At 42.2% G+C, this 12,111-nt stretch overlaps 1 protein-coding gene across 3 annotated transcripts in view; it reads right to left on the minus strand.

Moving 5' to 3' along the window:
- Positions 1–2,962: 2,962 nt before the first annotated feature.
- Positions 2,963–12,111, minus strand: part of SSH2 (slingshot protein phosphatase 2) — a 234,243-nt gene continuing 225,094 nt past the window's right edge. For all 3 annotated transcript variants that reach the window (XM_069761157.1, XM_069761159.1, XM_069761158.1), the window contains 3 exons: positions 11,588–11,788; positions 9,211–10,024; positions 2,963–8,498 (listed from right to left, as the gene is read on the minus strand). In XM_069761157.1, coding sequence (XP_069617258.1) covers positions 6,501–8,498; positions 9,211–10,024; positions 11,588–11,788 — 3,013 coding nt within the window. In that variant the 3' untranslated portion in view covers positions 2,963–6,500. The remainder of the gene's footprint in view (positions 8,499–9,210; positions 10,025–11,587; positions 11,789–12,111) is intronic.

Raw genomic sequence — 12,111 nt, forward strand, 5'->3', positions numbered from 1 at the left:
CTGTGAAGTCGCAGTGGGCTTCATACAGTCTGATCAGAATATTAAACTAAGAACCTCATGTTCAGTTATACATAAATCTTTGCCTAGCGGCTTTAGATCAATGTACGATTTTTGGCAATGCGGTTCATGTTCTTTTTTTTGGGTGAAAATAAAATATTAAACAACCACAAGATGGATTTCATCAAACAAGGTATCATTTTAATCAGTATAACGGCGCCGACCTGACACTGTCTGTAGGTTACATTGCACAATCCCGCTGACAGGTTCTCTTTAAGTGATCTCTTGGTCGAGAACAGGTGTGGCAGTTATCAGGCCTGGGTGTGGATAGGGAGTTTGCACTCAGATTACCAAAGATATGATAAATAACAGTTAACTCCTGTTTTAAGGTTTAGGGGACAATCACTTTTTCCACACAGGACCCTGTAGGTTTGGATTTCTTTTTCCCTGAATAATATAGACCTTCATTTAAAAAGTGCATTTTGTGTTTACTTGTCTGTTGTCTAATATTTAAGATTGTTTGGGGATCTGAAACATTTTAGTGTGATAGACATGCAAAAGAATAGGAAGTTAGGAAGGGGGCAAACACTTTCACACCACTGTATATCTCCACAGAGGAGTGAAGAAAAAAAAAAGTTTTTATGTGCAGTCCTGCTTCTCTGTGCAGGACTGTACAGTTGACAAGGCACAAATTGGTGAAAGTCCTCTTTAAGTAGTTTTTTTTTTTTTTAATATACAGCACTGAATGGTAAAGTTATAAAATGTTATGCAGATTGTGTGCTAAGAAGCAGTTAGGGGTCACAGACTTCCTGGAGCAGTGTAGTCACTTATGAATCAATGCACATTTTTTGTGCATTTTTAAAGGACATTACAGGATGGCACAAAGCTTTGGATAAGGGCTCTTTCACACTGCGCTATGTCCTACATTCGTTGATCCAGTTGGGGCTTATCTCGGGGGCCACTGACTAGAATCATGCAGACGGAGTCAATGTGTGGTCTGTCATGCATCATTTTTGAGCGTATATGCTTAGTCTAGACTAAGTCTACAACGTCTTGGTGTCCACCTCCAGTAAGTGTCTGAATAAAATGCACAACAGAGCACACAGTGATACCTTTATAAATAAGTGATCCCAATAAGTTTGGATTCAGACTTAAGCCCTGATGGGACATATAAACATGGGACACAGCACAGTGTGAAAGGGCCCTTATGATGTTATGGAACATTTACCAGAAATCTAATATGGTTCAGTACCTCGAACACTATTTTTTTCACCTTCTATGTATGAAGATCTATGTTACGAAGATCGTACTGAATGTGGCAACCTGAAAAGGATTTCTACACTCCGTGTGATCTCACCATCTGGCAGGGTGCAATCTTCTTGCACACTATACCACCCCCAAGTGTGGTGCATAGCTCCAACTTCAATGTGTCACAATACACAGTAATGGGTCAATTAATTAAAATTTGCATTGCACAGATGAAGGGGCAAGCTGGAACAGAAGGTGCCTAATTAATTAATTAAGAGGTGTACCAACTTAAGGTACTGTCACACTAGACGATATCGCTAGCGATCCGTGACGTTGCAGCGTCCTCGCTAGCGATATCGTCCAGTGTGACAGGCAGCAGCGATCAGGCCCCTGCTGGGAGATCGCTGGTCGGGGAAGAAAGTCCAGAACTTTATTTCGTCGCTGGACTCCCCGTAGACATCGCTGAATCGGCGTGTGTGACACCGATTCAGCGATGTCTTCACTGGTAACCAGGGTAAACATCGGGTAACTAAGCGCAGGGCCGTCTGGTTCCTGCACTGACTGCTGGCCGTAAAGTGAAAGCAGAGCACAGCCACAGCGGTGAGTCACCGCTGTGTGACTCACCGCTGTGCTGTGCTTTCACTTTACGGCCAGCAGTCAGTGCAGGAACCAGACGGCAAGGGACAGACAGCTGAATGTAAGTATGTACTGTTTGTTTTTTTACGCTGGTAACCAGGGTAAACATCGGGTTACTAAGCGTGGCCCTGCGCTTAGTTACCCGATGTTTACCCTGGTTACCGGGGACCTCGGGATCGTTGGTCGCTGGAGAGCTGTCTGTGTGACAGCTCTGCAGCGACCAAACAGCGATCCGGATCGTTGTCGGTATCGCTGCAGCGTCGCTAAGTGTGACGGTACCTTTAAGGAATTCAACGCATCTCTCTGCCATGCGCCTCACCAGAAAGGTTACTCCAGTCTGTTCTGGTGCTTTTACTTAATTTGACGGGTGTGCATAGTCACTCCCAGTTCCTTGAAGTTTCACCCATTTTGGCGGAGTTGCTTCAAACTGACGTGAAAATGCAAAATGTTCCAATTTTTGCAATACTCTGTATTGTGCACAAATTTTATGACTTGTCGAAGGATTTTACGTTGATCATTGATGAATCTGCCCAATCGAGTATATATTAAAGCCATACAAAAGCGGACAATACTACTCGTACCTGCTCGTGGGACAGTAAGCTAGATCCAATGCTCCATTTCATAAATCATGAGCTGATATGACTAGACATTGAAGGCCGCTACATTAAAGGTCCCCATATATACGAAACAAAGATATCTGTGAAACCATAGATATCTGTGAGAGTAGCCGTCCATCTAATGTGTATGGTGTCTCCCTGACAAATTTCAGGGAGAGAAGGATCGGGCAGGTGGAATTTTACCACCCGATTCTTTCGTTTTCGGTGAAGGCAGGTCACCGTCAGAGCTGTGTTTCTACGAGATTTTTTTCTCCATCCCTACTGAAAATGTAAAGCTCGTCCATTCGAGGGAAATTTTAGAATGAACCAGTAAATGAAGCGGTATGGCGAGTCAGAAAATGGGGTCCTCTTCCTGTTCATGGGCAGATGAAAATTTATTTTTTCTTCTCGTGTCTCACAGCTGAAAGAATGGCTGACAAATACAGGTATACATATGAGGGAGGGGAAAGAAAACAGCACATAGATGATTTTAGGTATTTTTGTTTATTCTGGTTTAATATTCACAATGTAAACAATAAATTTCCTCAACCACAGTATTTTCTGTAAAAGACAAAAGAACAGCGTTTGTACAAAAATGCCCTTAAAAAAAACCCCAACATATTGTGTTTACATTTTACAAAAGAAAACTTGCCGAAGAGTGATCTGCTATGGAGAGTCTCTGTGTGGGCGCTCCTCTCTCAGCAGAGGTCAGACCGGGACACACGGACGCAGACAAGACATCCAATCAGATCCAAAACCCCCTACTCATCCACAAAACACAAACCTTGTCTCAACACATTCCCCTTCCTCTGGTGTATTAAGGGCGCTGCATCGGGAGCTCTACCAAATTGGAAATGTTGACCAGACTGTGAAAATAAATCCAACAGTAAAAAGTAGATCCGTAATAGTTGGGGTAGATTTTGGTCATTTCCAAACAACTTGGCAGGCACATTATGCCGCAGGGATAGATTGCTAATGTGTAAAGTAGGGAGGAAGATTACAGACTATAGACAAACCAAACTCAAAGCCAGATACTAAGAGTCATAGTTCAAGAATAGCTGGAAAGCCAGAGTTTATCTCAGCCCATAGTAATCTGATCATACTTGGGAGGAACATCTCTGTCTCAAGGAGCAAAAACTCCCAGCATGGCTGGAAGAATTGGGACGGAACAGGCATCTATTCTCAGAGGTTACAGAAGGCATTTAAAAGGCAACTAGCACCTAAAAAGGCCAGTTCATCCAAGTCTAAAAATCAGGATTTCCATTTAGCAATTGTCGTCTTCTCCAGGCTATTACTCATGGATGGGTTTTGGAAGTCTACACTGCCCCGCAGTATAAAGACAACCTGCTTTCTAAACATGTTTTACCATCCTACATAAAACAATTTTGGAGCATCCTTCCTCATACCACCTCCTTGTGTCATTCCCGAGTTATTCTTCCTGGACATTCCTACCGTCAACAGGCCATCTGGCTGCACATTACACATTAGACTATCAGACTCTGTAGGCATGTCCCCAATGGGAAAAAAAATAACACATAAAGGTGTTAATGTATTTATGCATTTCCAGGAATAATAACAGAGGAGCAGCGCATTGCAGGACTCTTAAGAAAAGGTGCACTTGGATTAGTATTTTCTGGGGAAAGCAAGTATTTGCTAAAACAGACATGTCAGAAGTGGTAACAGGGCCTCTTTAAGGCACCTCAACATAGTCGATCGTTCTGAAACATAGTGCCTATAAAGAGTAACAATGTTTTTTTTTTTATTATTATTATTATTGATCAGGCTTTGCAAAATTATGAATGTGTATAATATATTCCATTCTGTTTCCTGCTCTCATGCTGAAAAGTGATGTTAACTGTCTAATTCATGCTCCTTTAGAAGCCGCTTTTAACTGCTCCTCTAGCAACAATCCTTACTCAAACATTAGTTACAAACATTCTCTTATGTGCTCTTCTCTGCTCCCATCCTGCATGCTCAGACAAGAAGAGTGTTTGAGAAGGGATCCTTGGTAGAGCAGCAGTTCAAAGCAGCTTCTAAGAGGGCATGAAGTAGACAGTTGTAATAGCACTTTCAAGCATGGTATCTGAGTGAGAAGGAAGCAAAGTAAGGTAATTGAGTATATTGCAAAAACTGATCAATAATTAAATAAAGAATACAAGTTTACTCTTTAAGGGATACTCAAAATATGGCCTGCATAAGGACAAGATTATGGCTTCTGGGGTTGTCTGCTTGAATGGATTGGCTGTTGCACATATTCACTGCTGCTCCATTCATTGTCTATGTTACTAACCATTTTTGTCAGTCCCATAAAGTTGTAACCCCTTTAAGTATATCCGGAACAATTATCACATGATTGACAGACTAATATCCTGTTATCTTCTTATGCCCATAGATCCAAGAACCAATAAATACAGCTCCAAAGTCAGCTTGCATCTCCATGCGTTAAAAATGCTTTTCTTTACCCTTCCTCTGCAATATGACCATAGCAGCAAATAAAAAAACAACTGCTAAAAACGGAAATGATCAACGGTAAAACATTACTATATTGGAGTATTCCAGTTTGCAGCAAATCTTGCTATTAAAAACCCCAAACGTCAGTAAAAGTGTAATATAGAACACATATATTATATGTATGTATTTGTATGGATGTTGCGGGCATGTGTATAGATGCCCAAAAATACACCTATATAATATACTTTTATGTCTTCACACAAACTATTTAAAAAAAAAAAAGCAGAACACGGTTTCCAGGAAGGCCGAACCCTTTGTAGCTTTGCTTTGATATCACACACACACAAACACACTATGTAACATATACAGGTGGTTTTCGTACAGATAGGCAGCACTGAGAGTCACGAGAATTACAATGTGTGAAGTACAGCAGGGACGAGTGGATCAGTAGAAAGAGGTGAAAGGCAAAACAAGGAAAATGGCCATAAACTCGGACAGTTCACAGCATATTCAAGTAATGAAGGGTCAATCCCCATAGAGTAGACCAACGAGTAAGAGCACATTCCAACAAAGATTGTGATATTCTTCTCCCATTTACATTGCTATGATTTTCTAAGATGTAACACTCCTTCATGAAGACCTTCTTGTAAATGGAGAAGTGGCTATGTTCCGCAAGACAGGGCTGCGGCTTCTCTTGTCTAACAAGTACAAGCCGCTGCCTCATACTGCAACGTTTAGGAGGCTATGGGGACAACGTGGATGTCCAGCAAAGGTTTCCCCCTCCAAAAAAAAAAATATGTCAACACCTTACATGTTACTGTCCTAACAAGCCACGAAACAGGCATCGTCTTGCTTAAAGTAAGGTTCATAGTGATATGTAAAAGTCAACAGCCACATGGCACTCTGGATCCTACTTGCCGACAGCATCTGTAAATGCATGGCGGCACTGTCGACCCCAAAAGGCATTAGGTACAAAATGAAGGGATGGATTGGGACTTTTCTATAAGAAAAAAAAAAAAAAGAGAAAGATAACAACCTCATTTAATGTAAGCTTTACATGCAGCCCATGGAGGTGACAACTTTAAAACATAGCGACACCAGTAATAAAACCTCGGACTATCCTAAAACTTTCACAGTTCGGTAAAAATTGAACGGTCATCTACCCTCAGATAAAGCTTCGATCTAAGGATTCGAAGAAGCAATTGAAAGTGCGCCTCTGTTCCTACAACATTGACAGACACGTCAGTCGGACAACAGGGTCCGACGACCATATAGGAACTTTTTACTAAGGATCTCGTAAAACGAATATTTGAGGTTTCAGAGTTAAAAAATAAAAAAACAAACATAAAATAAAAACACACAATTATATTTATATATGTACAATGACTTACATGTGTGCAGTCAGGAATTACTTACATAGGGAAGGAGATGTAAGGGAACCCAATACCATACATGCATCAGGAACAATAAAAATGTCAAAATATATAAAATTAACTAATAAAGTGCACATTCCTCACATATTACACCTGCCCCTTTATAAGAATGGAAAAAAAACACTAAAAAGTTCCAGGATTACATGGTATTGTATAGTGGATTGGTTGTTCTCTTCTTCTCATTGGTCTTTTTAAGTCTTCTCAAAGGATGAGTTCTACCATGTTCGTGCTTGGGAGTGACAGTTATTAGTGGGACTGAGGGGTCTAGTACCACCGGTGGGTGAAGGTGCCCCTGGGAGACAGTTAATTCAGACTCAGGACTTGCTATACCCTGCTGAGTTGAACCAAACTCTTTGGCATACTGCACAAGAGGCTTATCTACTGGCTTGCTCTTTGCGACACACTCTGCAGTTTTGATCTGCTCTACAAAATGTTTTGTGGGTTCCCGTCCCGAGGTGGGCTGCACGGAGAGAATACAAAGCTTTTCAGGTGGATCTTCTGATTTTACATCCGAATCAGATTCATAATTTCCTGGCACGATCCTGAGAGAACTCTGAAGCATGTCAGGGTACGTCTGATTATTTTCCGATGAGACAGAGTCTCTTTCTGACAAATCGTCTTTAGAGAGTTCTAAACAGCCCAGTTTGGCCAGAGACGCTGAACGTTTCATCTGGGACGGAGTGGTGAGACCAGCTTGCCGAATCCGTGCTTCGATTTCCTTAGCTCTTTGTTTGACAACGCCAGGGTTGCTACTAAAGTCTTTGATGCTGTCACTACTTGAACTATGAGGAAGGCCAAAAGAGAAGGCGGAAACGTCCAACACTTCACGCAGTTCTCGTATGTTCTCAGTAAGCTTGTTGATTAAATTAAGATCTTCATGGCTCAGCTGGGACAAGGCACTGTCTGCTTCCCTTTGCATTAATTCGCCAAGGCCCATAAAAGTGGCACCTTGATACTTGTCTGGATAGTTCGACAGGTTGCCTAAACTCTCATCAGTACTGGTGCAATCTTCAGTGGCACCTTCTAAAACGATGGTGCAAGGGTGACACTGGTAATTAGGGCTAGGGAAACTCGGACTGACACTCGTATCCTTTAAGTCAATTACAAGATTGTGCTCTTCCTGGGCACTGTCAGAAGGAAAAGTTACATCCAGTGAACCCAATTTCAAAGGTAGACTTTCTATTTGTGCAGAGGACCTGCCCGATGCACTTGCACAGACATTTTCCAAAGGCAGTTCTAAAGATGGAGCCTTCGACTCTAGAACTACGTCTTCACTACTGACGCTGAATTCATGATGACTGAGGTTATTGTCATTGCTATCATAACATTGAAGTACAAGGTTATGTTCCAGATCTTCTACTTTCTTTGGACACCGTACTGAACCATCTTTCTCTAAAGGTTTGGTAATAAGTAGATGATTCTCGTTTCCTTGCACTTTAGCTTTTACTGCTAACTCTGAGTGATTTGTGTCTTGCTTCACTTGCACATATTGATAGTCAGACAACGGAGATGACTGTGACTCTGTAGATTGCTCAGATCTGAGAAGTTCTGAAGAGTCTAACCCTGTAACTTTTATTTTGACTTTTTTATCCTTTTCACTATCTTGAACATCAAGCAAACAGTCTTCAAGTTTATTTTTTGGAGCCGAATCACAAAAGGAGGAGTCATTCTTGGAATTTTTCCTTGTTGGCACAGCTGCGGTATGCTGCTGCTGTTCCTGCTCTTGCCGTAAACGTTCCTCAAATTCCAATGTGGCCCTTCTGACGGAGCCAGCACACCACTTGGGAGCCTGGCTTGGAACGTCCGGGTGGTCATTCGTTTCACTTGAGGTTTCAGAATCTTCCTGAGAACTTTGTTTGCACTTCTGGTCATTAGACTTTTCATGTGGTGGTGATGTGCTGGCCTCACTTTGCTCCTTGCAGTTGCTTTCAGGCTCCCAAGCAGATTCAAGTGACAGATCATGGATTGTATTTCTCTTTGGTGCTTGTACTTGGCTAGACAGATTGTCTGTTTTCTGTTGGCACTGGCCTACTCCCTGGTTGAAAGACTCGATTTCTGTGATTATTTCCTTCACAGATATTGCATTTTCAGAGTGGGATTTGGGGAGATGATCTTGAACACCTGGTTCAGAGACCTCCTACAAAAAAACAAAAAAACAACAAACAGTTAGTACCATATACCATTAGCTAAAATGCAAAATTAATAGGAATAAGGCTAATACATATTTAATGGGTTCTTCATGAGTTTTGTGGTGTCAAGGATGTAGGTTCCCACCAAACATTGATGGTATATCTGTAAAACCCTTAAGTAAACAAATTCACAGAAGAAGTCAAAAAAGTGAAATTCTAAGATGCAAAAAACCATAAAACAGCTTTCCGGTACCAGATACCTAGTGATCCAACCACATCAATGCTTCTATTTAAAAAGAACACACCTCATTACATACTCTCCCAAAGTATGTAGTATTAAACAAATAACCAGCATTACATATTACATGTATATTGGCTCAATCTGCCATTTTCTGTGGAGTTGCCCAACCAAATAAAATGTGTGGGGCTTCCTAACTGCCCAATTCTTCTGTTCTTTGGGAAAATAAGGTGAAATCAGAAGAGTCGGTCAGCAAACTGATATGGCCATACACAGATCAGTGCCATCTCTTCTTACTGCCTCTAACTAAGGTGTATGGAGCCTTTATTCCGCTCTGAGAACACATTTGGTCAAGTGTATTTATCTATAGGAGGAGTCCGGAGACAGTCATCGGCAGAGTGCTGGTCCGATGGGTACTGCTTGCCTTATAATGTAGCATTATAACAGGGACTGAACGTAGTAGGTTTGTAGGGTGCAATTACCTTTGGCTGCTCCTCATCTGTTGACGAGTCTTCTGAGGCCTGAGGGGTGCTAACATCTACATTTCCTCTCTGTTTATCCGCAAGACTCTCAAACATGGATGTTTCTGGCCAAGAACCCTTCAGAACACCATTCCTAATATTGCTGATCTGCTCATCTATTCGGGTGGTGGAGCACGTCCTAGGCCGATTCTCCTGAGATAATTCTACAAACTTCTCCAGTGCACTTAAAAAATCAATTCTGTCCCCACTCATGTCTTCAGATTGGGAGGTAAGAGAGGACTGATCAGGAGATTCTAGGAGATCACTAGTGTGTGATCCTAGATCCCTTAGTGGCAGGAGATGGCAGTTAACCTCATTCTTCAGTGCATCCTTCTCCATGTCTTCCAGCGTCAGGTCAGGTAGCTCGGACTGACCAGTTAAGCTTTCAGAAATTGGAGACAAGTCTTCCGTGTGCCGGTCAGTTCTACAATTGTCCAGGAAGACTGACGACTCCTCAGAGCAGCATCGCGCTGAGCAGCCATTCACCGTGTTGAGATTTAGAATATCCTCTATTTGTCCAGTGTGATAGTTACAAGGTGTAAACTCATAGCGTGCTTGCGTTGTGTTGCACAAAGAGGTGCTGAGGGGGCAAGATGGGTTACAGTTATCAGTTTGGGGTCCCAGTGTAAAGGAATGATGCATGTCCGAGAGCTGCTCAGCCGACGATGTAATTTCCTTTTTGCTCACGTCCATTCCGGTTTTCCCAATGGATTCATGGTGATCAGATAGGTCGCTGTCTGAGTGAGAACGCCACAGCTTGTTGTGCCTCTGTTTGCTGCAAAGTAAAGACGACAACGTTACCAAAACTACATCAGCAATTATGCAAACACACAACTTTAAGACGATAAATTATCGGTGCATAGGTAATGGCATCCATTGCCAAAAAGACTATCACGATGTCACTATGCAAAGCAATTTTGCCAGAATTAAGAAGTAAATTGCTTTTGAAAGCTTGCAAATATTTTGTGCAACTTGACAGTTGAGCAAAAAACACCAATCTGGGTGCAGCTGAGGTGGGACGGGGGCTGAGTGGAGTAAGATTTGTGGCGAGGTGCACAAGGCTCGTCAGACACCCGATTCTTTAGGAGGTGAGCAACTTTAAAGGGAACCTGTCACCTGAATTTGGCGGGACCAGTTTTGGGTCATATGGGCGGAGTTTTCAGGTGTTTGATTCACCCTTTCCTTACCCGCTGGCTGCATGCTGGCCGAAATATTGGATTGAAGTTCATTCTCTGTCCTCCGTAGTACACGCTTGCGCAAAGCAAGATTACCTTGCACAGGCGTGTACTACGGAGGACAGAGAATGAACTTCAATCCAATATTGCGGCCAGCATGCAGCCAGCGGGTAAGGAAAGGGTGAATCAAACACCTGAAAACTCCGCCCATATGACCCAAAACTGGTCCCGCCAAATTCAGGTGACAGGTTCCCTTTAAGAATTGCTGGCCTTGATGACTCGGGGCCTATAAGTCTTATTATTAAGCTGCCGAAAATGAATGCAAACCAGCCTCATTCACACGTTTGATTTTCTCACGTACAAGAAAAAAAAAATGGACCGATTATTTTGGCCAGACTCAGATCAGAGTTTTTTCTCGTAAGTTTCTCCGCTTTGTCCATTCTGATGTACCATGTCATCAGAGATGGGTCGGAACTCTTCACAGACACAGACTTTCATTGCGAATTTTGATCCAACCCTCGGATCAAAATTAGACATGCCTCCGCGATCAACCAAGGACATGTAAATGGTCCCATGAAGTATCACAGCTACAAGACGGACTTGACTCTAGATGTTGCACGCTTTTTTTCATTATTAATAAATGTAACTAGATTCTGGAGCTGGCACACTGCCGCAATCACTTGGCAGAGCTTTGGATTTCGCTATTGGTATAAACGAATGATATAAATATGCCCGAAAAGTAGATATTGGCAGGAGCTTGTGTCCAGGACATGACAAGTCAGTACAACATGCAGAGAGGGATCACATGAGTAATACCCATGGACACCTGTTGTGTCTGTCATTGCACCAAACTTTTCCTGGAAGGAGTCAAGTACGCTGTGAACTTCAGATGTGCTGGTTCACATGGAAAAATAAGGGACGGAAGAGGCCGTTACCTTGAAACCTTACCCCATAGTTATATATGCTGCAATGTGGCTTCTGCTTGATGGACATAGATTTATCTAATTGTCAGCAACATTTTACACTGAACGTCGCAAACTATCTTGACAAATATTTTACAACAATGTAGAAACGCAGGAGGCACCTTGTGAGGTCACCAATGTCTCCACAATTATGTGCATTTACATCTCATCTATGCACTTGACATGAAATTAAAGGCTCACCTTGCTAGCAGAATGCCCTGATATTCCTCCAGTTGCTTCATGAAACTAGGGTTAGGTTTGGTAACGGTTCGCCTCTCCTTCACGTAGTCAAAAGCTCTATCCAGGTTCCAGCCGTACTCCTTCATAGCATAAGCAATCACAGTGGAAGCGGAGCGGCTGACTCCCATTTTACAGTGCACAAGACATTTAGCTCCATGTTTTCTGCAAGACACGAGGCATAACAGAGAGATATTATTACACTGCACGATGCTTAGACTGTAAGGACAGTAATTGTACACAAGTATAAAAAAAAGCAGGACAAATAGAAATAAATCTAATGATGCTTGTAACAAAACTAAATGATAAATTCTTCCAATAAAAATGATTTGATTTTAAAAAGAAATCCTGTGAAGCTGAACTGTTTCACCAGTAGAGGGCGATATTTGCCGAATAACGATCTACATCCAGACCGCGAGGCACCGATGTTGGCAGTGTGGCGACTTCATGATAACGCAACACTCGGACACGTGTTTGGATGTTTATAA

This window comes from Ranitomeya imitator, chromosome 3, assembly GCF_032444005.1.
Source record: "Ranitomeya imitator isolate aRanImi1 chromosome 3, aRanImi1.pri, whole genome shotgun sequence".
Classification (NCBI taxonomy): Eukaryota; Metazoa; Chordata; class Amphibia; order Anura; family Dendrobatidae; genus Ranitomeya; species Ranitomeya imitator.